General features: G+C 48.2%; 1 protein-coding gene across 1 annotated transcript in view; it reads left to right on the top strand.

Annotated features, from left to right (window-relative positions):
• LOC142420092 (tetraspanin-15-like) overlaps window positions 1-19,141 on the top strand; it is a 99,347-nt gene extending 80,206 nt beyond the window's left edge. Inside the window, exons 6-9 of the mRNA XM_075523597.1 lie at window positions 2,498-2,611; window positions 7,452-7,505; window positions 8,097-8,213; window positions 18,649-19,141. Coding sequence (XP_075379712.1) covers window positions 2,498-2,611; window positions 7,452-7,505; window positions 8,097-8,213; window positions 18,649-18,885 — 522 coding nt within the window. The 3' untranslated portion in view covers window positions 18,886-19,141. The remainder of the gene's footprint in view (window positions 1-2,497; window positions 2,612-7,451; window positions 7,506-8,096; window positions 8,214-18,648) is intronic.
• Window positions 19,142-27,964: the final 8,823 nt, after the last annotated feature.

The raw sequence follows: 27,964 nt of genomic DNA, 5'->3' as shown, positions 1-27,964 counted from the left end.
GCAAAAATGTGCGGCTCGTTGCTGTGAGCTTTTATATTAGCTTATGATTTCCGAACCAGGAACAGCAGCAATGTCAGCGATTGAAATGCAGAGTTGCTTCGTCAAGGGTAGGACCGGGGAGAAGCAATGCAGAGGAATAACTGCTTTTAAAGAGAAGGGATATTGGTTTTACGGGACCTGAGCAGCCTGGTTCACTTTGAGAGGATGGAAAGTTGCAGTCAGTCTGGAAGGATTGCACCCAGACCTGCTTTTTTGATAAAACACAAGCTCAGAGCAGCCTGTTATCATCATTCAGTGGTTATTCTTGCCATTTTCCTTATTAAAAACATTGTCTATGCATAGGTTAGCTGGCACATGGCTTATTTAGGTCAGGCAAAACCACACTGCGCTCCTTAGGATTTGAATTTTACTTAAACCCTCTCTCAAGTGATGCTTTAAACTAGAGCCAACTGCTTTCACACACTTAAACCAGTAGCATACAGTAAAAATAACAAGTAATTATGGTCCGAAGTGCCAGACATTAATACTTTACATTACCAGGATGCTGGTGCAAATAATGTGATTTTACCTGTTGACACCTACTCAGTCTGGCTGCCTGTGAGCAAGTAGATATGGAAATAAATTGCCCTAAAGAAAATAATACTGATATGTTTTTAACACTCATTTTTGCTGAACTGCTGCCCTTTGCAGCTCTTGGACGTGAGGCTGGAGACAACGATGACTCAAAAGCCCGTGTTTGCCCCAAGACACGAACTGCAGCTATCTGCCACTCCTCGCTTTATCTTTTTTTAATGGTTTGCTGAGTACAGGTGGAAGAGGAGAGTTCAAACCGCTTTGCTGAGCACAGGATTTGAATTTCAAAGAGCTGCCGGGGCTGCGGTTCTTGCTCAAACCCGAGTGGCTCCAAACTCAAAGTAAGGCTCGGAGGGATGAGGGTGTTGCGCTTGCAAACCTCCTCCTTTCTTCTTGGGGAAGATTAAAGGCAGCTTTCACCAGCGTGGCTCATTCGAGCGTTGTTGCTTCGGGGGCGATGGTTTTAGCCGTAATGAGCCCGCATCTTGCGGGTGGCGGCAGCGGTCCTCGACATGGAGAGCTCCTCAGATGCGACCTGTGAGGCTCTTTCTATGGGCTCTCTTTGGTTTCTCTGCTTGTTATGCTTCTCTGAGTTGCAGGAGCCTGCATGAAGGTAAACCCCACACTGAAGTCTGTCTCAGCTTATGAGAAATAAATCCAGGTTTAGTTTGGGCTAAACCTTTCTTTGCAAAGAAGAAAACACCCCGGTGAGGCTTCCCGGCAGCTAGTAAGCCTCATTATAAGGATTTTATACCAATTTTTGCACTGTTATAAAAGCAAATGGAAAAAATTTCTTTGCAGCATGGGGATATCAAACGGGTAGCAATAGCCAATATCCCTTTAGGTGTTTTTCTCCCCCTCTTTCCAGGCAACTTTTGCAAGCTGGTCTCCCTCACGGATATGGGTAGGATTAAAAGCAATAGAGGAATTAAAGGCAGGAAGTTAGAAATTAGTTGTAAGTCTGTGGGTTGGCTGCTCCTGGCCATATCTGCCTATTTTGGCATGGGAGGAGGCCACAAAGACCCCAAGAGCTGATGTCTTTTCTTACTCCCGTTGGCCGAGCATTGCCACCAGCCCACAGCAGGAGGGGGAGCAGATGCTCACAGGGATAAACCTCTCCCAAAAACTGCTCCTTGAGGAGTGTGGTGCTTAAAGAAATAGGGGAAACCTGTTTTTTTTCTGTCTGATCAAGCACACACACCTCTCCTGCCCACTTCAGGTTTTTCTTTCCAGGGAAATAATGTAAAGATGCAAGCTTGTTTACCAAGAGAAGGGACGACTCTGTATATAATAAGCCCACTTTTATTCTGTGGAGAACAGAAAATGACTTTCATTAAACTTTTTTTTTTCCTTCATTGTGCGAACAGAAGAAAAAAGAAGCTTTTTTCCTTTGTAGCTGTAGCATTTGATCTCTAATTTAACTTGACAGGAAGAGAAATCCCTGTTAGACTGCAGAGCCTTATTAGCATTTTGTCGAATGGCACCAACTAGCCGAGCTGCCTTCAAGAGCCAAGAAATACATTCATTCAAGGTGCTGAAAGAGCCATCGCTCCTGCATGCCCCAGGAATAGGATGGATTAGTCGCCTGTAATTAAATCAGTGAAACATGAATGAGCCTGATCTTTCCTGGGCTTGTGAAAGCAAGGGTGCCTCCAATACACACGTGTACGCGTCTGTAACTGCCGCACACCTCTAAAATGGGGCTAAGTGGGGCTAAAAATCCACTTTTCTTTTTTTACACGGTGTCTTCAACTTCGTATTTAGGCTCCTGGAAAGCAGAACATAATCGGGGCTCTCAATGTTGGCGTTGCAAAGCAGCATTGGAGATGCAGGGCAAGGCTGGAGGGCAGATGCGTTGGTGAGCTAGAGATGTCGAGGTTTGTTCAGCTGCACGTCTCATCCTCTCCTTTTCTTCTTTTTGCAGTTTTCTTGCTGCGGTGGCGATGAGTACCGAGACTGGGAGGTTAACCAGTACCACTCCTGCAACGGCAGCGGGCCGCTGGCGTGCGGGGTGCCCTACACGTGCTGTATCAGGAAGGTAAGGCAGCCGAGGCATGGAAAGTGCCTTTATTTCAGTCAATATTTCAGCAAAACACACTCTTCCAGCTGGTTATTACTGCATATTTGCACGCTATAGGGTTTCTTGTAAACCGCATTGCCATCTTGCAAAGCGGTTTGAGACAGCATCAGCGTGAGACACTAAAGAAACTAAAAAATATATATATGGGCTACACTGTATTTTAGTAGGCTCTGCTGTTTTAACGTCGAATACCAAAGCACTGGGCTATTAATTGCATTCCTATCATGCCGAGGAGTTGTTAGAAATGCCACGTTCCTGTTTTTCAACCTAATGTGTGAGATAAAATGGTTTGGAGGATCGCTTTGCAAAGAAATAGCAGCATCTTAAAAGGACTTGGCTGCGTCTCAGCATGGATCCAAAGGAGCTGTTGTCCTCTGCTTTCCTGTCCAAGAGAACACGTTTCTGAGCCGGCCGCTGCGGGGTTTAGCGGTATGTGGGGATCATGGTTGCTGGTGTCTCCTCCTAATGAGGAGGTTTTTGAGGGTTTTGCTGAAAATGGGGCCGGGAGAGGTATTTGGATAAAGAGCCACCCCTGTGCCATGGAATAAGAAAAGTCTCGTGAGCAACTGCCCTTGCAAGGCTGCATTTCTGACACACTGCGAGTTGGGTCAACGGAGATGGAGAGAGGGGGGAGTGGATTTGCAGAGCCATTAGGGTCTCCTGTGCGGATTTTCAGAGCTGAAAATCAAGACACCCACCCCCCAAGCAGCGCTTTTCTGCTGAGACTAAGCTAAGTGCTCTGACACCATCTTGTTTAATACAACCGTCCACCTCGTTGCAATCAATCTAACACACGCTGTGGATAAAATGTCAGGAGCTGGGCCATGGCAGGGGAAAAAAGTGCAAATATCCCTGGTTGCTGTGGCCAGAAATGCTATAAACGTTGCTAAAAAGGATTTGCTAAGCATAATCCTGGTAGCAAAACCTCCTCGAGGTTCAGAGCATCAGGAGTGTCGGCGTTGCCTCTGAACCCTGGCCGTGCCCCAGGCTTTACGAATTGCACAAGGGAAATATATCATCAGTCTAGTATTATTGTTGGATTTTTAATGGAAAAAGAGGGAAATCTGAAGTGTCTTAATTATCAGTGGAAGCCTGACATGCAAATCAGCTGCAAAAATAATTGTCGTCTCTAATCAGGGCGTTGATTAAGAATCTTAAAGCTCCTGAAGGTGGAATCAGAAATTCATGTGTTGTCCTTTTGTATTACAAGTGAGGATGTGTTGGAGAGAGTCAAGTGCATTTTTCAGTATTTTTACACTCCCCACGGTTTTGGGTGACAATTTGGCAAACAAAAGACCTCAGCGGAGCAGGCAGTATTGGAGATACGAGAAATCACAGATCATTAATTAGCAGGGTAAGAAATAAGGCAACTTTTTGGCTTCCTATTGCAATGAGCTGGGTCTGGAGGATGCTCTAGCGAAGGACTGGAGCAGCCAGGCCCTGGGAGGGGAAGACCACAGTAAATCCTCTACGTTTTTTTCAAGAATTAAAGCCCGTGAATGCGGCTCTGACAGCCGGAGCAGTTTTATGGGAAGCGAGACCCCACCAAATGCATCTAAATCTCCCTGAGAAATGAAACCCGTTCTTGGGGAGAAGAGTAACCAGGTAGACAGATGTAGCCTTGTTCTTCAGCGATTTGATTTTTGGCACTGCAGGGCACTTTTGCTTAAGAAATCAGCCTGACGCAGTATCAGTAGTACATGAAATGGATTGAGAGAGCCAGCTCCCTTGGGAGTTTTCTGCTGTCTGCGACATAAAACAAGCTAATAAAAATTTAGTTTAAACCACAAAGTGAAACCCCACGTAATTGCATTTACTGTAAGCTCCAGCACATCTATTCATAGCTATTTGCTGAAATTGCGAAGTTGTTGTGGGGGTTTTCCTTGCGGGCTGAGAAGGTGGGAGAAGCGCCTCTGCACCTCGGGGTGAAGAAGGTACCTGTGTGTGATACTTGGACATACCTGGTTGGGTCTTAGCGACGTGCGGGTCCCGCCGCAAACCCTTTCCACCAAAATATGTTACTTGAGAGCGGAAAAGAAGATCTTGCGTTGGCCATGCAGCTGGAGGGATAACCAGGGGCCACCCGGGCACGTGTATGAATTCTTCTGCATTGGGTAGAGATGAACACGATGGTCTCTCCACTGTAAATAACCTTTTTATCAGCCGGCTTGTAGGGCAAGAAACCCTTCTCTTCTTGTGTCCTTCTTCTCTATTTGTGCCTTCATGAATGAAAGATGAAGAATGAAGCATCCTTTTGTCTTAGAGGACCTTTGAGATTTCAGTAGAGAGGTACCAGAAGGTGTCATTTGGAAATGTAATATTGTGGAAAGAATGAAAGATGCTGATAGAAGCGAGCTTGTCTGAAGGAAGGAGCGTGAAACATGGATTAGGGGGTTGATTGCAACATGTTTTCAACTTGTCATTAAATACCACCAGAAAACCATCCTGTTTTCCAAGAAAAGACGACTTCTATTACAAGACCCTCCAGGAGCTTTGTGTTGCATCCCCTGGGGCATCTTCCAGGGCAGGCCGGGTTGCAGGAACGAGAGCAGACGTCCTCCAAAAATGCTCTGGCTATTTTGAAGAGTCTCATCTCTGCAGGCATAGACCTTAAAGTCTTCCCAGGAAGAAGGAACGGGCAAGTATGCACCTACTTGAGGGTGTGAGACTGGATCCTCATCTCTAAGTGCTTTTCTAAATGGTTTTCCAAGGCACTTGTGCCTTCTCCCGGGAAGCCGCAGCGTAGCTGTGCCTCTGCCAAGCGCAGTGGCTCTGAACCCCTTGTGAAGTGACACTGCTGACATTTGGCACTGATTTTGGGGGGAAAAGCAGTTGGTTAAATAAAAAGTGCACGGATTGCAGTCTTCTGCCCTCAGTGGGTTTTAAACATCTGTGTGCGCTGCTCTTTTGTGATCCCTGAAGGCATCAAAATGCATTGTGGAAGAATAAAGGCTTCTGCCTGGTTTTATGTTAGAAATTTCAATTCAGCTCTGACCTTCTCTTCCGTGCAAGACCTTCACAAAAGTCAATCAAGGTTAAAACGTCACTTTTCTATCTTCCACACTTCTCCCAAATACAAGGTGTTGGGGGAATTATTCAAGGAGACGGGCAGGACTGGAGACGACTGAGAAAGCCTTGGTTATTTAATGCAAGAAGGAAGAAAAGTGGTGATGAATTTGTGCCGTAGGCAGATGCGTTCAGCTGATGAGCCCGAGAGAAAGCAATGGTGTTTCACTAGCAAGGGTCCTGTGATGTCCACAAAAGCGAGTCTGAAAAGCAAGGACAACTGAAAGCTGTCAAGAAAAATGGTTTATTTTTTTAATGTAAACCAAATAGATGGATCCTTGGCCATGCACAGGTTCCTTTATACCACGACAGGCGACAGCATTTACCTTCAGAGCGTTGCAAATTCCCCTTATGCTGAAGGCTTCCCATTTCACGGTCCCAACCCTGGATGAGATCTCGCTCATCGACCCTGATGGCTGCTTTGCTGCTGATCTCCAGATTTCCCTGCAAGTCTTTCATATGCACAGGGACTAATTAGTCTCCTTAACTATGCCCAGTTTGTGAATAGTGTCTTGTAGTGGTGAGAGATGGGATTTTTGATAGCACTATGAGTAATGCGGTAGGTAGAGAAGCTCTTGGTAGGGCAGCGCTGGAATAATTTTCCTGCCAATTACAGGAGGAACAAGCTGCAGCTTTATGTCTGGAGTCTGTCCGGAGGTGCACATTTCTTTTATGCTGTGTCTTGGAGGAAAGCATAATTTACACCTAAATGTGCACATTTCTCTTTTTCATCTCTGTGCCTCCGAAGCACGGGATGTTTTTGTTTTGTTGTCCAGGCGCTTTTACTGGTTGTCAAAGCCATCTTTCTGAAAGCGTAATAATTTCAGCACGTTATTATTTTATGGGCACGAGGTCCCTTGAGGAATACCTGGTGTTACGGAAGCTGCTGTTTGATCCATGAAACAAGCCAAAAAAAAACCCCCATCAGAACATCAATCCCAAGATGCGCAAAGTACCCAACTAGCTCAGGATGTGCCGGAGCTACTCTCCGGCTTTGCTTTTTTTGGGTTGACCAAGAACCAGTTTTGTAACCCAAAATGTCCCGTTTTCCATCCTGACAGAAGCAGAGGAATTAGGTTTGATTTTATTTTATAAAGGTCCTGAATAGCAGCATTTGGCAGGGATTTCTCTCCTTAGCTGTAGCTCTTGAAACGTTTTTGTTGGCCAACAAAGATCTAAGCCTTGGGGATGTCTAAAATCCTTATGTTTCTCCCCAAAGTGCTGGGAGACTTTGCAGAAATTCCCGCTTGATTTCTGGACAGCCCAATATATTTAATCCCTGTGAAATTCCCTTTATTATGAAGGAGAGACACAACTGAAGATGTTAGAAAAGGTGGCCGGAATTAAACAGGGAGAAAATCAAGGGAACATTTTGAAAGAGCTGCTTTGCTAAATTTTCACGTGACGTGGAGGTGGTCCCAGCTCAAATCACTGGAAAAGCATTGGGGGGACCTGGGCATTCTCTGAAATGGGAGAAACCAGAGAGAAAAGTGGTTTTTAAAAAAAAAAAATTAAAAACCCAACGACTTATTACCGACACGCGTGGTTTCAGCATTGCATTTGGGCAAAAAGGAGCCTGCAGTAGCAAAGCGAGGTTTGAGGGTAGCTGCTACGCTGAATGGCCAAGGCAACTTGGTAAGCTCTTCTATTTCTTTATTTTTCATTCTTATTTCTTATATTTCGCCTTTGGCTTTCTCTGAGCTAAGTCTGTTCACTAATTCTCTGTTCACAGGTCCCTGGAGAAGTCATTAACACCCTGTGTGGATACCGGACGCTCGATAAAGAGGTAACGTTGGCTTTTTCCTTTGTATGTACAAGATTTGCTTCTCCTTCCCCAACCCCCCTAGAATGGACTGGTTATCTGCAGGCAAGCTCTTCCCCGCCAAGGATGGCTCTTACTGCAGCTGTATATAAATTCATTTTTATTGCTTTTCCCTAGCGTCCCAGGGCGTTGCTCAGCCTCGCAGAGCATGGGCAGGCTCGTGACACATTTGGGTAGTCCCTGCAAGCTTTGGCGTGGCCTTTCTGAGAGCAATGAGGTCTCTCCTGGATCAGCCCTGGGAAATGCTGGTCCTGAATTGTGTTTTGAGGCTTGGTGGTAGGAGAGAAGCTGATTTTGAGACCTTCAGATGTGACCGCGGGGCTGTATCGCAGCAGAGAGCTGCAGTATCTCCATGCATATGGTCCGTAGCTCCCAGGCACGTTTTTTTGGCAAGAAAATCCAGGGAGAAGTCCGATCCAAGAAATCAATTCCCAAACACTTCTCATGCAACACTTCTTTGGCTTGCAAGAAGGAGCAAACACAAGAAATAACATCTCCCCCCTAAACTCAACGTCTCAATGAAAACTGTGATGCTTCTCTTCACTCTGCTTCCAGCGCCTGGAGCTGCTCAACATCATCCACGTGCGAGGCTGCATCCACGCTGTCGGGCTCTGGCTCAAAGACAACTTCGAGGCCACTTTGGGCATCGTTTGCTCCCTGCTGCTTCCACAGGTATGTGGTAGATCCGGTCGGTGTCCTCTTGGCTTCTTTCACTGTGCTGGAGAAGGAAAATAATTAATTTTTAGGGTTTTTTTGTTCCCTCCTCCATTTGAGATCTGTGTCTTGGGTGGGAAAAGTCACAGCGCTTTTTAGAGCATCCTTAGCAAAATTAACAGTTGACGATTGTGGTGCTGGCTGTCTCATAACGTACTCCTGAAATCTAATTATCGATCAAGTAATAGCATCTAAAAGCGAGGCATGCGTACGTTAGCACAGCGAATCCTTTTATATTTGTTTTTACAGCTCTCTCCAAATGGAGCATAAATATTAACCAAAATAAACCATAATCGTAAATTTAGCAGGATTTGCCATGCATCATGAAATCCATTTCCCATTAGTGATGCTTGAGGATCCAAGCAACTTTCCCGCACAGGTAATTAAGCTCTCCATCACAGATGCTCAATATGGAGAGAAATTTTGGGTTGCAGCTTTGCAACGCTGTTGGCACCGTGCTAGCAAGGAGGTGAATATCTCCCTTAGATCTTTCCAGAATTATTTTTGACAAAACTTTGATGATTTAGGCTTGATTTGATCCTTTTTTTTAATTCCTTTCGAGGCTCACAAGTGAAAGCTTTCTTTTTACCTCATTGGATGTAACGTTGGGTTTACCACTGGAGGTCTTTGGTGATGCTTTCCAGATATGGCGTTTTATCTAAATGGGAATGGAATTATTGTATGTTTTACTGCTTTATTTTATGTGTTTCTGCTTGCAGTGAAAGGTAGAATAGTGGGTGAATAAAGCAGAAGCTGTTGGGGAAATATGTGGTGCATTGAGCTCATTTTTCAAAGGATGGACTTTCCTCTTGAGCTCTCAGATGGTCCAAACAAAAAACCAAGACCAGGGGAGCAGTTTGTGCCCAATCCTACCTGTGATGCTCCACCTTTCTAAAGTGCTTTCTCCAAAGCACGCAGATGAGCAATGGACTTCTGCTGTGCTACCACCAGGAAATGTAACGGGCACAGAAATGGGGTGAGAAAGTGCCGTAATAGAGGCAACCGCTTCCATCTGCCTCGCAGGATGTCGAAAGGCCATTACAGGAGCCGCCTGTTGCGTTACCCATTAACCTGCCAACATGATGCTCTTAATTGGGAAGGATGGGGAGAAAAACCAGAGATGGCAATGAGGATTGCTGAGCCTTGATGAATATCAAGTGCTTTTGAGCAAGCGTTGTGATTTTTCTGGCATGTCGTTAAATGCTCTTCAGATGAAGAACCTCGTTCTTCCCATCTGCTCACGATTTCCAGGTTTTAAATATAAATCAGATTTGATTCTGTCAAGTTTTGGAGGGAATTAAGTTATAAATGGCCATCTGTGTTGCCAGGAGCTGTCAGCCCAGAAACAGCTTCATCCCCAGCAGCTGCCAGCAGAAAGCTGGTGTGAGAATATTGTCCTCGAATTGCCGATCCGAGGGGGAAGGGGTTGGCGCTGTTGATGTGGGGAGGTGACAGTGCCTTGAACTTTGGGAAGAGTGAACATATAGATCTGTCCCATCTGTGGCCCTTGGGTATTTGCCGTGTCCCACACAGGACATGTGCCTCACCACGGAGCTGCAAAGCACCTTGGTGGAAAACTTGCAGGATGCTGAGGAGAAGGTTGGGACCGTGATGTACGTCCCAAGTCCAGCTTTGGGGTTTGCCCAATTTTCCTCAAAGTGTTGCTCTTCCTTAGGATCAAACCTCAGCCTCGTCTGTGAAGACGAGCAGCTCGAAGGTTGGGGATTGGAGCTCGGCTGATATTCATCATCCGAGTGCCCAAGATTTGTGCTTGGATTTGGGGTAAGCAACCGTCTCTTCTTGTGCAGAAAGAAGGACCTAAGAAAAATTTTGGCTGACGTAGAGCGCCCACGGAGAGTGGACAATTATCGCAGTGTTGTCTTTCCATCATGCGCAGATGTGGGAAACCATCAAATTTTGGCTTTCCATCACACGGGAAGTCATGGAATTTTTAGTTTTCTCTGCTTTTCCCCAAATATCTGTGCGAGAGGCCAAGGGCACAGGGCAGGCTGCTTGGCTTTGCTTTCTCGTGCATGCGGGCGTCTGTCTAATTGGGTTCGGGGGAAGCTGTAAATCTGCTGGGTCCTCTTGGGTGTTGAACTGATTGAACGGGTGAGGAGGCAGGGAAAAATCCTGCCTGGGTATGTCACCGCATGGCAGCCAGCCTCTCTCCTGGCCGGTGCCAGGCAGAGGGAGTTTGTAATTTTATGATTGCTCTTAAATCATGAATGTCTCTGCCCTTTTTAAGTAAGCCATCAAGCAATGGCGAAAAAAAAATTCCCATTTTAGGAGTGGGGAAGTGCTTGTGTTAATTTGTCTTACTTCATTCAGAGCGAAGCATAAACGCAGCAACTCGATTATTTTTCTGCCTTTGCAGAGTACCTTTAATTCTCTTTTTTTTTTCCCCTATGTTTCATTCTCCAGTAACAATCCCATCTCCTTGCCCTTCTTCTCAGCCAAGCTGCAGACCGAGGCCAAACCGTGATGCATTTTGTATCGCTTTCAAAAAGATGTTTTTAATTTAGTCACTGGCAGTGAATGGCAAATTCACGTTGTGGCCTTGTACTAGTTGTGCTTAATTATGAAGCAACCCCAGATCTTTCAGCAGGTGCAGCAAAGCACATAAATTTGTTTTGTATTGGCTACCTTCCCTGCCTCTAGCAAGATTATCCAAGGAGTTTACAGCGTGCGTAAAATGCGTTTATAGTTAAAATAAGCCAAATAACCTCGTGCATTGCTCTTTCCTCTTTCCCATGCCCAGGTGCTCTTTCAGCAACTTTTATATTGACCTCAGGAAAAGCATCACCAACTTTTCCATCCCCGTGTCTTTGCAGGGGATGCTTTCTGATGGTATTTCATCCTCCTCAGCAAGGTGAAGACATAGCCACTGCAGTAAGGTAGAAACAAAGGCATAAAAAACCTCTTCAACCCCTTTTTCTCCATCCTAAAGAAGCAGAAAGTGGCACAAGTCCAATTAAAAAGAAAAAACCCTCTGAAAGGTCACTGCCAAGCGTTAATATCTCTCGACTCTGCCGCACAGCTGACTGACGGTAAATTGTTGCTGCCACTGTTTCGCTTTGATATTTCATCAGTCGCCAAAGCTCTACATTGGGAGCAGCTACAGAGTAATAGGGCATCAGCGTAGAGGCAGATGTTCCCTCCTAAGAGTGTAAATCCAGAAGATCAACCATTTCAGTCCTCAAAAATGCAGCATTAGGCTTGCAACGTGCATTTCGCAGGTTGGCGTCTTCGTCTCTTGGCGACAGTAATGTTAAATGTTTCCTTGTGTAAAGGGCTTTGTATTGCCAAAGTTCCCTTTTTCTTTGCAAGATTAATTGGTATTTTGTTCGCTTTTTAATGTCTTAGTTGCTCCAGGGGCTGGAAGGCAGTATATTCTCAAGCGGCTGACACGTGCTTAATGTAGTAGAAAAGGGGAATAAAAGGGATTTTTCCATCTGCAGTCCATGACCTCTACGAGAGCCTGGTCTATAAATATCAATTTGTGGAAGGAAAAGCCAATAAAAGATAAATGCTTGCTTTTTACTCGATTAGCTCCGGGAAAGCTTGAAATGGTTCAACTCTTCTGTTTAGCAGGATCCAGCTTTACAGCCACCCAAATGGCCAAGGACCTCCGGAGCCGGGTGCGCACTTGCGTAGCAGCTGGTGACGTTTGCACGGAAAAGGGTTTTCTTGCAGGAAGTTTTACTTGCAGAAGCCCCTCGTTGGGCTGATGGATTGTTTTCTCCATGGCCAGAGTTGGTTTTGTCGGGACCGTGGTGCAGCGGGATGCGGTTAATCGTGCTGTCACCCTGCTGTCACTCTTGAGCATCGTTTTGTTGCTATTTTGCATCCTTAATTTTTGCCCTTGTTAAACAAAAGCCAAATTGAGCCTTGCATGCTTGATTGCCCAGGAAAATGCAACTGGAGGAGCTGAGCTCCTTACGAGTGCCCTGCAAGGGCCCAAAATGCAACCTTTCCACCCCGAATCGAGCCACCGATCACACGCACACATGGAGACGCACACCCCTAAGGGAAAGCAGCTGTGGTTTTCCAGACCTTTTTCTCGTACAATAATGTGAAAATGAGCGTTTGAGCCCTTTCCTTCTTTGCTTCCAAAAATGTTCCTGACTCCGAGCGCGCTTCCTTTTGCCAGACAAGCCATCAATCAACGAGCATTTCCCAGTGAGGAGGATGTTGCAGTTAGACCTTGGCCATCTCAGCCCCGTTGAGACCTATTCCTAAGGCAAAACTGTTTAATCCGAAAGAACAAGCGGAGCCACTACGAGACGTTGAGCAGAGCTGGGGCTTGGCAAGGACGGAGCTGAGCACCAAAAAGCCTCATAATAAATCTTACAGCGCCTACGTGGGAGAAAAAAAATACGTGGCTTATGTCTAGCAGAAGGCTCTGCGCTGCACCAGAACCACAGAAATTGGAGCGTAGCCTCGAATACTTGTATATATTTAACTTCCTCAAGTGCTGGAAGAGAAGGAATAACCATTAGTTGCGTTAAAGTATCCAAAACTTCCATATTAATCTCATTTTGGTCTTGTGATGCTGGTAGGAAATTGGTAATTAGGACCGATGCTGTCTTGTTTGAAATGGTTTAAAAAGGTCTTCGCTGGCTGCTGTCAGCTCCGAGAGGAAAGACACTTTTGGGTTTTGAAGGAGAGAGCAAGCGTTGATCCCAGGAAGTACGATATTAGGGTTTATCTGAGACGGATTGCACTGGAGAACCAGGATGCTTCACTGCCAGCACAAAAAAAGGGTGGCGGACAGGCGCCGAAACCACCGGACCATGTATTTCCAATCTCTTCTGGATATCTCTTGTAATATAAAGATGACTCGTCATGCCTTGGAGCAACAGCAGTGGATGGAGTGAGACATTTGCTGTGTCGGGGGCAATAACTGTTTCATTTCTGGAGCGATGAGTTGGGAACAGCAGCAGGATGGTGTCCTTGCTCAGCCAGACAGGCCAACACCCATAGCTTAATTGTCATACAGCACCCGGTTATAATTAGTGTCACTGTTCTAAGTTGGCTAGAAATAATTGCAAGTTCAGGAACAAAATAACGGGGTTTTAATTTGCTTTTGGAGCTTTTGCTGTTTTGCGTAGAGAAAACTCAAGGGTCTTTCAGTAGCAGGGACTTGCAGACATCCATGGGAACCTTCTGGGATTAAATGAGCATTTATAATTGGGGCTTAAAACAGGAAAATAATCAGACTGCCCTTGCCTGGCTGCGTGTCCCCGCGTGGTTTTGCTGGGGCAGGGAGGTCCCTCTCCCGGGGACTCGCGGGGACAGGAGAAGTACAAAGGAGGGGTTTGATTAAGCGGTGCGGGAGGATATGAAAAGCTGCAAGTGATGAATGGTTTTTATTTCCCCGTCCTCTCAGGTGGCTCGTAAGCATCGTACAGCCCCTGGGAGTCTAAGACAAAATCCCTGAGGATTCGTGCTTTGGAGCGCTTTTCTTTTTTTTTCTCTCTGATGGACATAAATTTCCTCTAGCGGGTTGGATGGGAGAACTTATGGCTGGCCCTCGCTGACGGCAGACGTCCCACTCACCCTTTTGCTGGTTGCAAATGAAGACGCAGAAGTTCCTTACCCTAAATTGGATGGGTTTGGGGCAGATTTCAGCTGTGGCTTTCCAGGGGAGTCCCAAGGCGCTGCTGAGAGATGGAGTTAAAGGTCTTCAGCTGCAGTTGGTCTTCAGTGCGAAATGCCAGTTTGGACCTGCTTGAGGCCACCGAGCTGCTACTGGGAGGAGCTGGAGAGGTGGGAAACGGCACCAGACATCTGCCCCCCATTCTGTTTTGCTGTCCATTTAGATATTTAACTTTCCTGTGTGCTTAGTGGGTTAAAATGTGATAAGCCAGGTATCCGCATGGCCATAGTGATTATCGTTGTTTCTAACGGTGACCCTTTGGTTTTGCAAAGTTCCCCTTCTCGATTCGTGCTCAAAGCGGCCGGGGAGCAGCGGGTGAGGTGGGCAGCGTGCCCCAGCGGGGAGGAAAACACGCGTGAAGGGAAGGCTTGCAGGAAGGATATGCCTGTGCAAGCCTTTGCACGCTCCCTCCTGCAGTGTCCGGGCGGGAAGCGAGGCAGTAATTGTCAAATAACGTCATCTGCGGGGTGGTTTTTTCCATGGCTGTCACGCAGGGGATCCCTGACGTTGGGTGCCACCGAATTACAAATAGCATCATCAATGCAAATTGCAATCTGTATATATTGCAATATGTATATATTGCAATTGCTATTGCAATATCGTTGCAAAAATGTTATAAATATATATATATGTATGTATATAAAATCATATTGTGACTTCCCGGTGGGTCTGCACGCTTTATTGATTCCCTTGATACGCAAAGGTCTTTGGATTTATTTTATGCACGCAACTGCTCTTGCACACTGTGAGAGCAGCTACTCGATGATCTTGTACCCCCGTGCAAACCCTGTGCATTTAAATCCCCCAGCAAAAAGCTCAGAGAGCGGCGGACTGGAGACCTCCCGAGGCAGCGGTGGTTTCTGTACTTCGCTAAATGCCAGCCGGGAAGAACAGGCAATTTTCTAACTTTAAATGACCCGCAAGCAGTAACTCCCAAGCAGTTCTCCCCTCGCTCGCTGGCGATTACCATCACAGGGAGGGGAAGTCAGGGAGGAAAACAGCTTTTTAATTTTTTTAGCCTCACGCTTGAAACATTTTGTTAACACGCTCCTCTGCTATAACGTCTTCCTTCATATTGCAATGCAATAAAATCAGTGCTCACGTTAGAAGTCTCTTTACTTCTGGAAAACATGGTGCCCTTGGTGCCGCGGATATTGAATGCATCTATATTCCTGACAGCTTTTTCTGTTTTCATTAAGTGAAAGAGGATATTTAGAGGCGAGCTGGAATGGAAGTTGGTTCATAACTCAGAGGAGAGCGAAGGCTGTGGGATGTAGGCTGCTGATTTAGGACTTGGGGTAATTTTATTCCGTTCAAGAAATCCCCAGTTTAACCGGGATGCTGCGTCCTGCGGTACCTTGGACGTCACATTGCCGTCGGGAGGAGAGGAGCAGGAGGGATGATGTCCCCGAACGTAGCTGGGTTTGCAGAATTGGATCCATTTGCATTAAATTTATTGTAAACACAAATCTTTTCTGAATTACTGTTTGGTTTAGGGAGGAAGAAATTACATGCTTGCCTTAAAATTTGTCGTTTCAAAGGGTTCTGCTTGCCTGGTCCTTTCACTGTATCAGCAGTGGATTTTAATCTGCCCGGTGACGACATGCTAATAGAAGTAAATAATGCTAAAGCTTGACATACATTTAAATATTATTTAAAAACTTTTTAAATCCTTAAAGGCTCTGCTGTAGATATGGATTAGCACAATCTTATTATCTGGATCCATGTGGGAGCAGTTGCTCTGGGCTCTCCCTGCAGTTCACGGAGAGACGGAGCCATCTCCAAGCATCGTCCAACCAGCCTTGGCCTCCTGCATCCCTGCCTGGAGGTTTCTGCAGCTTTTGGGGACGAAAGAGGGGACAGATATGGGATAGGAGAGCACGACCCCGGCTGGTGTTTCCACGACAAAGTCTTTGGGTTTGTTATTTTTGCTTCGCTGCCGAAAGCAAGCTCCATCCCCGGTGACCGCCAGGTTGCACAGCCCAATTTTGGTCCTGTGCACGTTCTCGGGGAGCGCCTGCATCTTGCACAGCTTGAGTCGGAGATGAATGCCATCTCCGTACGCAGGCTGAAATAATTTCGTAGAGTATTTGGGAAGGAGTTGCCTGCTGAGACGGATATATAATGTGCAGCGCGGGAGTGAATATTTTGAGGGCAGCGGGGAGCTACACAGATACTGTCGCGGATGGAGTGAGCGTGCACTTCACTCGTTAGAGAGAAGTAAAAATATAGTTTATTGATACAGAATAGGGAGTTAACAAAGTTCAATGCGACAGTGTTTTAACAAGATTCGATGGCGAGGTGCACTCGATTATTTACTGCATAGAGGACAGGGTCAGACAAAACTGTCAGGGAGACCCTCCCGTTGAGTCATGAGGTTTGGAAAAGGATCCCCTTGCTTTCTAAACTCCTTCTCAGAGAGGAGTCTAGGTGCGGCTAGATCCAGTCCTAGTCCCAGACTTGGTCAACGGTTTATATCTAAAGGATTATATATATATATGCGCAATCAATCCTTTATATCACTTAGCTAAGATTTCAAAGTTTAGCATGCTATTAGTCACTTACCGAGGATCTGTTGCGGCAAGGAATCTCTCAACCTCGAGGAGTAACCTTGAGAGGCGTCCCTGCTCAAGGGGAGATCCTGGCGTGCAGCCCGCTGCCCTGCAGGAGAGCTCAAAGGGCTCTTGGGCTGCTCACTATTTACGGGGGATAAGATGATTGACTCATAGTCATATTTGCATGCCGACCACAGGTTTTAGTTTCTTCGGTGGGTGCATTGCACAATAGCCCTAGGCTATTGTGTTGTTATCTGTCTCCTGAGTCCACTTTGAGCTGATGCAGCCATCGTGACCAGATGCATCCATTACAATCACCACTGGTGGTTATCACCTAAGCAGAGTTGCAGGAGATAAAGGTCGAGGGCGGGGGAAGCACACCGTCACAGATACATAGACAAAAGTTACCGGGGCTGTAAGATAACCTGATTTCAGGCCATTTGGATAACAAAAGGAGATGCTCAGATGTTTCCAGACTTCGGTTTTTCTTTCAGCACCTGCAGTCGTCTTTCCCAGCAAAAAACCCTAATGGCACAAACCCAGTATTTCTGTAATTCCCACAGTCGGGAAAGCCCTGCTGGCCGTAACCACGCAGCAGCCTCCGGCACCTCGTCTGTTCTTTCGGTGATTAATCCTGTTATCAGTAATTAGGCGGAACGTCAAATAAGCAGGATGCTCTCTGAGGGTCGGTGGGTGCAATTCGGAAAGTGGGAACGGGGCAAGCTCCCACTGAGGACTTCAAGGAAGGACTCTCCGTGTTGGGAAAGCATCTCAAAGGACGTGGACTTCTGCTTCTTCTGACTTGTTGAAGGAAGAGCTGTCGATGCAGGGGGTCCCCTTGGGATCCACCTCCAGGTGAATTTGGGAGGGAAAAATAAATATTGAGCTGTTTTGGGGTGGCTTCTGTGCAAGGTGCGGGCTGCTCGCGCAGATGGCGGAGTATTTCTCCGTCTCTGAAAGGCAAATTAATAAACCCCGGCGATGTTTGCGTTTGCCTGTTTGCTTTCAGCTCGCTGGGTGAACACTTAATCTGATTTTCTTTTTCCCTGTAGAGTTTTTGCCTCCATTTTCTGCAGCCTCCTCTGGGCAAACGCTTTTCCCTTTCCACTATGGGATAAAATGGTCCCTAATTTAAGATGCGTTACAACCTTTTGCTCTTATCCCCATTTATCTTTCTCTTAATGTTCCCACTTTCCAGACTACTTAATGGATCGATCAGGACCCAGAGAAATGATTAATAACATTTTTCAGCTCCAAAACCGATGCGCCGCAATAGTACAGGAGATTCCAGCTGATGGATGGTACCGGTGCAACCGGGTTATTTATTGACTCTTTGTTGCAAGGAATGGTTATGGAGAAAAACATGTTAACTACTAGCCTCAACCTTGAGAGGAAAAGCCCTGAGGCTCAAGATGGTCTCATCCTTCTCCATCCCCTCTCGTGCATTGAAAATATCTATAAAGCTGCACTGTCTGTATCCCGGTGCCGATCCCGAAGCATCTGGGGCTTATAGGGAATAAAGCTTATTTCTAAGGATCAGCAGTCAAGGTGGGTAAAGGGTTAGGAGGAAATATGCAGCCTGTGCTGAAAATGCTCCGATTGCCACCGTGCCCCTCGTCAGCGCCTGGTCTGCAAATAGCTCCTCGTGACGGCTTATCGCCTAATCCGCGTCCTCGCTGGCATCTTGTTGGTAGCCACCGCAGCGTAGCACCGCAAAGGAAACATCAGGTGAAATCAAAGCAATGTGCTTGAAATCTTGTGCTGATGAAAATCCTTTTTTTTTTTCCCTTCTCCTAAAGATTTAAAGCGGTTTTGGTTTTTTATTCCCTGACAGCCAGCAGGGAAATGGGAAATAACCTGTGTGGCACCACGCTTGCAGCAATATCTCAATTTTAGCAAGAGCCTGGACCTCTGGTGCTCTCTTTGCAATGCTCGTGGTGACGGTCAACTGATCCGCATCCCGCCGTCAGGGCTGATGTGGGAAGTCGTGAGATGGACGTGGCCATTAATGAGTTTAGCAACGGGCCTGTTGCTTTGGCGTAAGATTTTCCTGGATCTTGTCCTCTCTTGTCTCGTGGCCAGGTTTGGAGGTTCAGGTGACAGCATCCCTTTCGTAAGAAGACCTTCAGGAAGGGTTTGCCCTGCCTACGGTGGCCTTAACGCTGGTATTTTGCAGGTGATCGGCCTCGTGATGGCTTGGCTGTATTGGCAAAAGCTCAACGAGATCTACTCCAAGCTGGACACCATTGACTTCAAGCTCCTGGAGATGCGGGATTTCAGCTTCGGGGCGGTGGATCTGAGCGGCGCGGGCTGGTGCTGGTGCTTGCCCAAGGAAGGGGGCTACGTTCCCGTCAATGCTGAGGATGAGGAAGACGAGGAGGAGGAACGCGCCGTCTGCCACAGCAAAGTGTGAGAAGGTGGAGGACTGAAAGGCAGCTTGGAGCAAAGCTCTTAGGGAGGCGGCGGATGCTGAATGTGGAAATAATGCAATTGATCTTCTCAGGTTCAGAAGATACTTTGGGGGAAACTGTAAAGTAATACTGGAAGGTTATAAAAAATGCAATGCGCTGTGCGGGCATGTGAGCTCCCCGGGGTCCTTTTGCTACCTTGGCCTTTTGAAGCGTTTGTACATCTCCTTATTGGGGTTTGGGGGGTTTTTTTACACAATAAATGTGACTTCTGTTGTGTTTTGCAAGGTGGCTTCCGCTCGCTCCACGCCGGTCGGGCTATCGGGGAGGGAAGCGGCACCGTTGTCATTGCGCTGTGGGGTATCTTTATAGTTATATTTAGCCTGATCTCCTGAAAAATAGCGGCTTTGTGGTAGATCCCCAGATGTGCCCAGACCCCAGGTGTGCCCAGGCCCCGGAAAGACATAGCTAAGGGAAAAAACAGAGCAGCTCGCTCTGCAGAGCATTTCTAAAGGGCTTTTCCAGGAATAAAATCCCCAGGGAGGCACAACTTCCACCTCCTGGAGCAGGGTGGATGTTTGGGCAAGGCTTGCGCAGGGGGAAAACCCCCATTTCTGAAGGTTTCCAGCTCTTGCCCGTGAAACGCGGCTTCAGTTTTTATCCCCAGGCAAGGAAAAGGAGAGCCCAGCGATTTTAAAAAAGAAGACGGCTTTATTGTGGCAACGTGCTGCCTCTGGGGATGGTGGTAACTCCCCTCTGCTGGAGACCAACCTCTGATGACCAGGTAAGGAGTTAGCTTTTATAATATTTATTTTTTAGCACAACAACTTGGTGATCAAGGCGGCAAGTCCCTCCCGCATCACTCGGGATATAGGAATTAAATAGCCGGCGTGCGTCGCATCCAACCCTGGACCGGTAAGTTGAGCCACGCTGGGAAACGGGCTCACAGAGGGAAACCTCAAGCAAGATGAACTGCAAAAAATACGAGTGTGTTTTTATCAAAAAGCCCTCTGCAAAGCTCCCCGCGCTGCTCTGGTGCGGGCTCAGCAATAGCCTACTGATGGCAAAGCTTCCCCCAGCAGCTGTAAGTCAAACGCCGAGGAGGGAGTGCAGAGCAGGAACCTGTTTTCTCTCCAAATGTACCAAAATCCCGGGGGTACCCCGGGGCGGCTGTAGTTGCTGCGTCTATCAAGCGAGAGGATTAATCTCAAAAGCGAAATGCAAAGGGAAAAAAAAAAAAAAAATCTGTTTTTCAAAAGAGCAATGTGTCTGGAGCACCGCTCAGCGAAAGAAACACTGGGTTTGTTAGTGGCGCTTTTTATTAATAAGGGTATTTTGGAAGCCGGAGCCTGGCTTCGTTTATTTGGATGCCCAAGCAGGGAAAGGTGCGAGAGCTGGTGTGCGACTGCTGGGCTCTGTCTCCCTCTTCTGACTGTTTCCAGGCTTTATTTTTTAACCAAACAAGAAGCAATCCCCAGCACAGGCCTGAAAAAAACACTTTTTGAACCCTTTTTTTTCTGCAAATGCCGTTGAAAATGGAGCTGTGAACCCCAAGAGCTGAGCAGTGGGGTTACTGAATTTTTTTTAAAACAGTATGGGCAAAATTTGGGGGGGGGGGGGGAGGTTGCAAGTGAAAGGAAGGTAAAACCTGCAGCCCAGGGGAATCGAGTAAGCACGATCCTTTAAGGAATAACAGGGTGGCTGCCTTCACCCGAGCAGCTCGCGGGCTCCAGGGATTTTGCTTTTCTTCCTCCTTCCCCCTCTCTCCAGGAGGGGTTCGGTAAAACCTTAAGAAATACAAGCTGAGAAATTCAACCCGCTCTTTGTATTTCCACGTATTTGGAGAGAGAAAGTTCATTTCTGTTATTTTTCTCTTTATTACAGGACAAGCCACCACCACCGTCTTTATACCATTTTCCTGGCTGGGCAGAGCCTGCCGCTGCTGGACCCCAGCACAGGCGGCATTTAAGGGGTCGGATGCAAGCAGGCTTTCGTGCCTGGAGTAACGCTGTTTTTCGGCAGGCGGCGAGCGATGGGGAGAAGTCGATTCGTGCCTCGGCTCGGGCACCCGGCTCCCCTTTTCGCACGGAGCATTGCTCCGCGAATGCCTGGAAAAACCAGGAAAGGTAGATTTAAGCAGGAGCATATCATAAGTCCACTTAGCAAAAGCTTTTCTCCCCACTTCCAAACATGCCTCATAACTCTAAAGAAAGGGGGTGCCAATAATATTCTCTAATTCACCCTAAATTTTGCATCTTGAAATCGCTGCTGCCTCGCTCCAGACTTGACCCTGCTACACATGGAAGAGCAACTCTAAGCAAAACAGGAGCTGGGAAGAAAATGGGAGCAGGGATAAGGTGTCAAACAGGTTTTGCTTTGCTTCTGCTGAGGCTCCGGATCGTTCATCGAATAATCTCCCCAGAGGCGAGAGAAAAGCCCCGTTACCGGATGACCTTAAAGCACTAAGTCTGATTTCCCATTCCTCGTTTTTTTTGCTTAACGACAAGGCCGGCCGTGACGAAGTGCCGGGTGCCGCTTTGATGCGGATTTATTGATACCCCTGTTAAAAGGCTAAGCGGAGGCGAGCAAGCCAGGCGTTAAATAGAAGCGGACAGGTCGGGAAGCAAAGCGGGCACGCTCGTGTGACTGAGAGCTTGGTTTTCATGAAATCAAATTTACGGATGTTCAACACGTTAAAAGCAAAATGTGGAAATTGCAAAATGATTCGGTGTGCAACCCTCATCGAACCCACCCCTCCGCCCAAACTGCGTTTGATGGCCCAGGGGCTGATCCTGTCATCCCCGGGGGTTTCAGGAGCTTTCTCACTGATGGTGACGCCTCTCTGCACCTCCCTGAAGAATTTCCTTCCGTTCCTTAATATCAGACGTACATGATATCGCACAGAGCAAAATAATAAAAACAGTTGCCCTCCCAAATCCCTAACGATCGAGCCAAAACTGGTGCAACCCCCCCCCAACAACCCCAGAAGATGCACGTTCTGCAGGCTGGGGATGGACAAGTTGAATTTTCCTACGTCCCGGTGGTCGTAGACCATCTAGAGACCATCGCTGCACAAGACCAGGTCTCCGCTGGCTTGAATGTCCCATCCTCTCCAGAGCTCTAGCTGCATCCCGTGATGCCTTTCCGCTCCCAAAGTCAATCAGCGTTGCCCAAAATACATTTTAACCTGGGAGCTACAGAGCGGTTGGCAGTAGGCGTCGATACGATGGTTGCAAGAGCAGCTTTATCTCAAGGCAATCTGGGCTCCCGCACCCACCAACACCCGTGACTTTACTCCGTGGCCCTGTCTTCCGATTTCTGAGCGTTTTGGGGGAGCTCAAGGTGAGTTTATTAACGGTAAAACTTGTTTTTGTGGAACTGAGAGCTGGTGGGGGTAGCGGGGTTTAATTGGCAAAGGTAACAGCGCTCTTCTTTTCCTCCCCTTATTTCAGTGCGCTTACAGTCGTGTTTTCCAACAATTCTAGTCTGCGTCACGCTTGTGTTTGTATGCGAGGATTTGGGGGCAAAAAGCTTTATATGTAAAAAATTAGAGGAAACCATCCCAGGCTAGGTGACTCTCATAAATCAGCCATAATCAACCAAGACCTTTCATTTATCAGCGGCTCTAACAAAGCGTGAGTTTCTCAGATGGGTTGTTTTTGCTGCCCAACAGAGCTGTGGCAGAGCTCTCGCCAGCCAAGCTAGATTGCCAAAAAAGTCCTGTTTCTTCCCAATGTAGACCCAGCTGACGGGTTGTGTATCCCCATCCGTCATCTGGGGACCCTGACCTAGCGCTGAAGCTCGTGGGGAAATCTCTTGGGGGGGTTTGTGACGCTTCATCTGTTAGAAGGTACCAGCTCATTTTTAAAGCAAAAATATTTATGCCTGCAGCTGGGTGGGTACTTTGCTGTTTCTCCTGCCAGCACCAGCTTCCTAAAATCCTCAGAATTAGAATCCTCATAATGTTATTCCCAGGAAACCAAGGCTTGTGACTGATGTTATCCCTTAATACGCCCAGGTTTGGGGCACGGTTGTCCATCCAGGGGTGTTTGCCTCTAAAATAAATTGGTTCCTGCCCCTGTGCGAACAGTGTTGGGTTAATGCAGTCAAAAAAAAAAAAAAAAATCCCAAATCTGTTAAATCAAGAGGTGGCTTCAAATAGCAACTGGGTTAAGGTTGGAGCCTGTATCGGTCTTTGCCTTGGGGGAAAATGGGTCAGTAATTCGGCAACCCAAGCAGAGCCGACCTGGCCAGCCCTGCACCCTTCCAGCTATTTAGGTGCACACCCCATTCACTTGATATTTTTAATCTATTTGGCTTGAATTGAGATTTTTCCTCCCTAAAATAGATGGATAATGATGTGATATTGCCGTGGATGCAAGCAGCTGGAACGGGGGACGCGGAGAGGCTGGCTCTCCAGCCGCTCTCAAAGTGACTTTGGGAGGCATCGACCGGGCTGCCACGAATAGTAACTGTCCTCCCATCCAAGTCAAGTGTGAAAGGCAATCACTGGAGGTCAGATAATTAGGAGATTAATTAGCATCCATGGCAAGATCCAAAGAAACTGGATGGGGAATAAAACAGCAGGTTTGAAGGAAGATATCTGGAAGCGGCAGCGTGTGTGTGGTGTAAAATCTGTGCTTAGGAGATGGCGAAAACCAAACTTTGCTTCTGCAAAACCCCTTTTATCTGTGCAGGTCCCCCTCCAAAATTAAACGGGTGCTTATTGCCAGCAAGCAACCCCTGTTAACTTGTGTCCATAATCGTACCAGCAAATCTCTGTAATAATCTCTTACGCTTCACTTACGCCTTCCTTTGAGCCGTAGAAATAAAAGACCGGAGACGTAACCCCGGTGAAATTTATCCGGATTTTCTTAAATATGGGGAGAGCAGAGGTGGAGCACGGGCAGGGGTGGTGCGGAGCGAAGCAGGGCTGAGAGCTCGCCCAGGCGAGATGCGGGCGCTTGCAGGAGGTGCCGGAGGGTCCTCGGTGCATCCGCAGGGAAGGTCCCGGCTTCCCGGTGCATCCTCGCCCCGTCCGGGAAGGACCCTGTGATTTTGCCAGGGCCACGCGTGAAGGATTCCCATAGCAGGGAGCACCCGGCGGGCGTGCAAAGAGGCTGTTCCCCTGCCCAGCACCCTTTAAAATCTCTCTCCTTTCTCCTCCCCGGGGCTGAGCTCTCTCCAAGCAGCGGGACCATGCTGGAGGATGAGGATGGGATGAGCGAGAGGGGGCTCAGCAGCTCGAGGAGGAGATACGACGATGAGGAAGGTGAGCGAAACCCTGGGGACGCCCCAAATGGCAGTGGGGTCTTCCCTGCCAGCTGGTGCCTCAGGTCTCCCAGCGCTCAGCTCAGCACATCCCACGCACGACGTGGGAAAAGCTCCTGTGGATGTTTTAAGCCTGATGGGATGAAGGCAAATATCTCCCTGGCCTTTTTTTTTTTTTTTGCAAGTGAGAAACACCCAGCTCTGCTCTCTAAAGCTTCTCCCCCCCACACCCCCCCCCCTCAGATTACCACTCCATCTACATCGGGGTGCCGGTGCCCCGCGGCTACCGGAGGAAACGGCGTCGGCGAAGATCTGCCTCCAGCCGGGACAGGACGAGCGAGAGCGAGCGGCACTATGAGCGCCAGGATCGCTCCGACACCGACGACGGCGGTCACGGCTGCTATGAGAGCGGCAATGACAACGCCAGCAGGACCAGTGAGTCATCCTCGGGCCTCCTAAAAAAGCAGGCGGGGTTTTGCAGCGTCATTTAATCCAGGGTTAAATCACCCCCGTGCACCTAGCCACGTTGCTTGCTCCGGTGTTTGCATTTGGCACTGCTTTTCCCAACGCTTCCCAGGTTTATTTTTCCCCGTGGATGTCTCTGAGAGCCGGGCACAGGGGGTGAAATGGGATTTGAGGCTACTTAGGTGATGGGTGGGCTAAAAAGAGGTTGCCTTTGCCCTTGGGAGGTTGCCCTTGCCCTTGGGAGGTTGCTAATGAGGAAATCGGGGTACAGTGGGGTCCTGGGGGTGCAGACACCCTCCGGGCATCACACCTTGTTCCCGACAGGCTTTTGCCCAGGGCTTTGCCCGCTCTCGTTAAATCTCCTTGGCGAAGATTAACATTTTGCACAGCAAAGTAGCTGTCAATCTCTTGGGTTGGTTTTTTTTCCATCCCCCTTATAGAAATTTGCATTTGGGTTTATGTCGAGCAGACCACGTCGCGGCTCAGCAGAGCGGGCAGGGGCTCGGCTTTGCTTCTCCCGACAGAGGGGAAAGTTTTCCACGTTTTTTTTGCATGGGGAGAGGTTTTTTATTTGCAGCGGGCTTTGCTCACAGCTCCTTCACATGCCTTCGGTCGCGGCGCGAGCGGGACCACGTCCCCTCCTTTATGCAGGCGGTAAATGCCACCGGCATATAACACTGGGCTGGTTTGGGGGGGCCAAAGTCATTTTATGGAGTAAAAACACCCCAAAAAGCCTCAACTCTGCAGCAGCCCTGCTTTCTCCCAGGAAATCTCCCTCATTTGGATGTTTTTTCCCCCCCTAAAATCTCTGCCCTGGGCTTGGAGGGGGTTTTCCCACCTTGCTCCGGGTGGGAAACAAAACCCCTCCACAAGATAACCCCAAACCTTTGATTTCCGTCCTCCCACCTCTCCCTCCCTCCCCTTTCTCGCTCACTCCATCCCGCTGCCACCCCAAACGCTCACCTCTCTCTCCTACACGCATCCCGTTTGATTTGGTAACTTCCCGTCATGAGAGCCCAAGGGAGAGGAAAGTGCTTTCTATTCTCTATAATCTGCTCCTTAAGCCTTGGGAGTTTAACAAGCCTGAGTGGATAAAGGACGAAGTTTGGGGGTTTGGGTTTTTTTTTTTGTACCGTGCAGTGAAGGTTTGGTTTAGCCGGGAAGAAATGGGGGAAAAAATGGAAACGATTCCAGGTAGGTTATTTCCATCGCTCTTTGGCGTCCGCGGTGGGGGGAGCAGGAGGGAAAGAAAAGCTCCATTTTTTTTCAACTTTGCTTTTCCCCTGTAAAAACAACTTGGGAGCCTGCGTGGGGTTGGGTTGAGTGCCCACTCAGGGCACCAAGCTCCAACGTTCACCCCAAAAATATAAGGGGGGACGACGACTGTATCAGCTTCCGCTGCTCCCCAGCAGCGGGGAAGCAGACAAGATGATATTTGGAAGGAGAAGAGTCTCCCAGACCTGGGGGTTTCTTGAACTGGAATGGAGCATCTAATCCCATGGGATGTGCACCCCAGTCTCCTCTTTTTTTGGGGGGGAGGGGACTCTTCTGAGCCATGAAACTCTGGGGAAAGGCTGTCCCGTGTTCGGAAAGACCACGACAGCGGATGGTTAACGTGCCGGAGCCTTAAATAAGGCTTAGTCCCACTGCCCAGCTGGATTGCAAACCGCAGGCGGCACCGCGTTCCCCCGTCCCCCGTTTTATCACCCTTTTTATTGTACCTAAAGCCAGAGCGGGATTTTTGGTTTGGAAAAGCATCGCTAGGTGAGGTTTTACTGCTGGATCAAAGTTGGGGTGTGAAGGGCTCTGTGCACCTCAAATTAAAGGAGGCATAAATCAGTGCAACTGGTCCATCCTGTCCGATTACCCACGGAAACATAGGCTCTTGTGTACGTAAAATTATCCTATATTATCACCAGCGTTAACGCTCAGCTAATCCTGCAGCTGTGGGCTCGATTCGGATCCACTGTGGCTGGAATCACGGTGGAGGTTTGATGGGTGTAAAGCAGGAATGGCAGCTGTGTTTTCCCATCGTAAAAGCTGGTTCAGGGAGGTACGGCTCTGCTCTGGGCACCCGTTGAAGCGTGTCTTGCAAGGAAGAGGTGCTGATTTTGGGGTGGCTTTGTGGCTTTTGGCTAGTGTCGCTGCAGCAGTTTTACTCTTGCGTTCCCCGGCGGTGCCAAGCCCTAGACGCTGCTATTCCGTATATCCTCCAAAGCTAATACCTGCTGCTTCCCAGGATTAATTTAGGTGCTGGAGCAGATTTCCAGGAGGAAAAAAAAAAAATTACCGAGAGCTGGGTTGTAACCAGATGCCGGGCTGGGTGCTTCCCCAGGCACGAAAGGGTCCTCCAGGTGAATAAACCCCGTGAATTTTGGCTGCGTGGCAAAGCCCCGGCGCTGTTGGTTTAGCAGCCGGCTCTGTGTTCGGGTCAGCGAGCAGCGGGGAGAGGAGGCGGCCGCTGCCGGGAAGCACACGTTCTGCATCGAGAGATGGGTTTATTCCTTAAACTGGGCGAGAATGGGGAAAAAAGCTCAAAACACCCCAAAAAGCTCTTTATGTGCAAGATTTCCTTTGTCTTTTGTGGTTTCCAGCGGCTAAAGCGTGTCACAGCCCCGACGCCCCGAAACGAGTCGCTGGGGGGACCCTCTGGCAGGTCGCAGCAGGAGGGACCTGTTCTCGAGCACACAGGGGGGGAATTTGGGCAGAGGGGGAGCAGCAACCACCGAGTCGAGGATTTGCAAGGCTCTAACCCCTCTGCCCCCCCCCCCAACCCCCCCTGCAAAATTGCAAATCCCCCTTTTTTTACAAATGCATCCGGGGATCCCGCCCAAGACAGGTATTTCCAGCAAACTCCTTTTGCCGCCATCCGGCTCTTTGCATTTGGCGTGAATTTGGGGGTTTGCAGGAAATTCAAGGTTTGGGCTGCAGAGCAAAGCAGACGGCGTGAGGCCGAGGGCGGTTGCCAGTGTTACACCGATTTCATCCCCTCTTACGCGAACAGCACTTAGGCTTAAAGAGCCTGAAGCCCTCCAGGCATGTAGCCCAGCTCTAAAATTAACGGGAATATTAATAATCATAATAATGAAGCTTATGGAAGTGGAAGGAGGACTTGACAACAGGGCTTTAGTCCTGGTGGTGGGGCTTAAAGGGCTTAAGCGGTTAAGCAGGCTCAGCCTAGAGCGCAAGGGACATCCTATTCTTTCATGGCCGCCGCGACTTGGGTTTTGTCTGCTTTGGTGGGAGGACGGAGCAATATTTCTGGTTTTTCCTCCACTCGTACACGGCAATTTCATTACCTGCTTTTTTCGGTACCCTATTACCCGACTTTCTTATTCCCAGGGTTGA

Source organism: Mycteria americana, chromosome 23 (genome assembly GCF_035582795.1).
Source record: "Mycteria americana isolate JAX WOST 10 ecotype Jacksonville Zoo and Gardens chromosome 23, USCA_MyAme_1.0, whole genome shotgun sequence".
In the NCBI taxonomy this organism is placed as follows: Eukaryota; Metazoa; Chordata; class Aves; order Ciconiiformes; family Ciconiidae; genus Mycteria; species Mycteria americana.
This window is presented reverse-complemented; position numbering and strand designations above follow the sequence as displayed.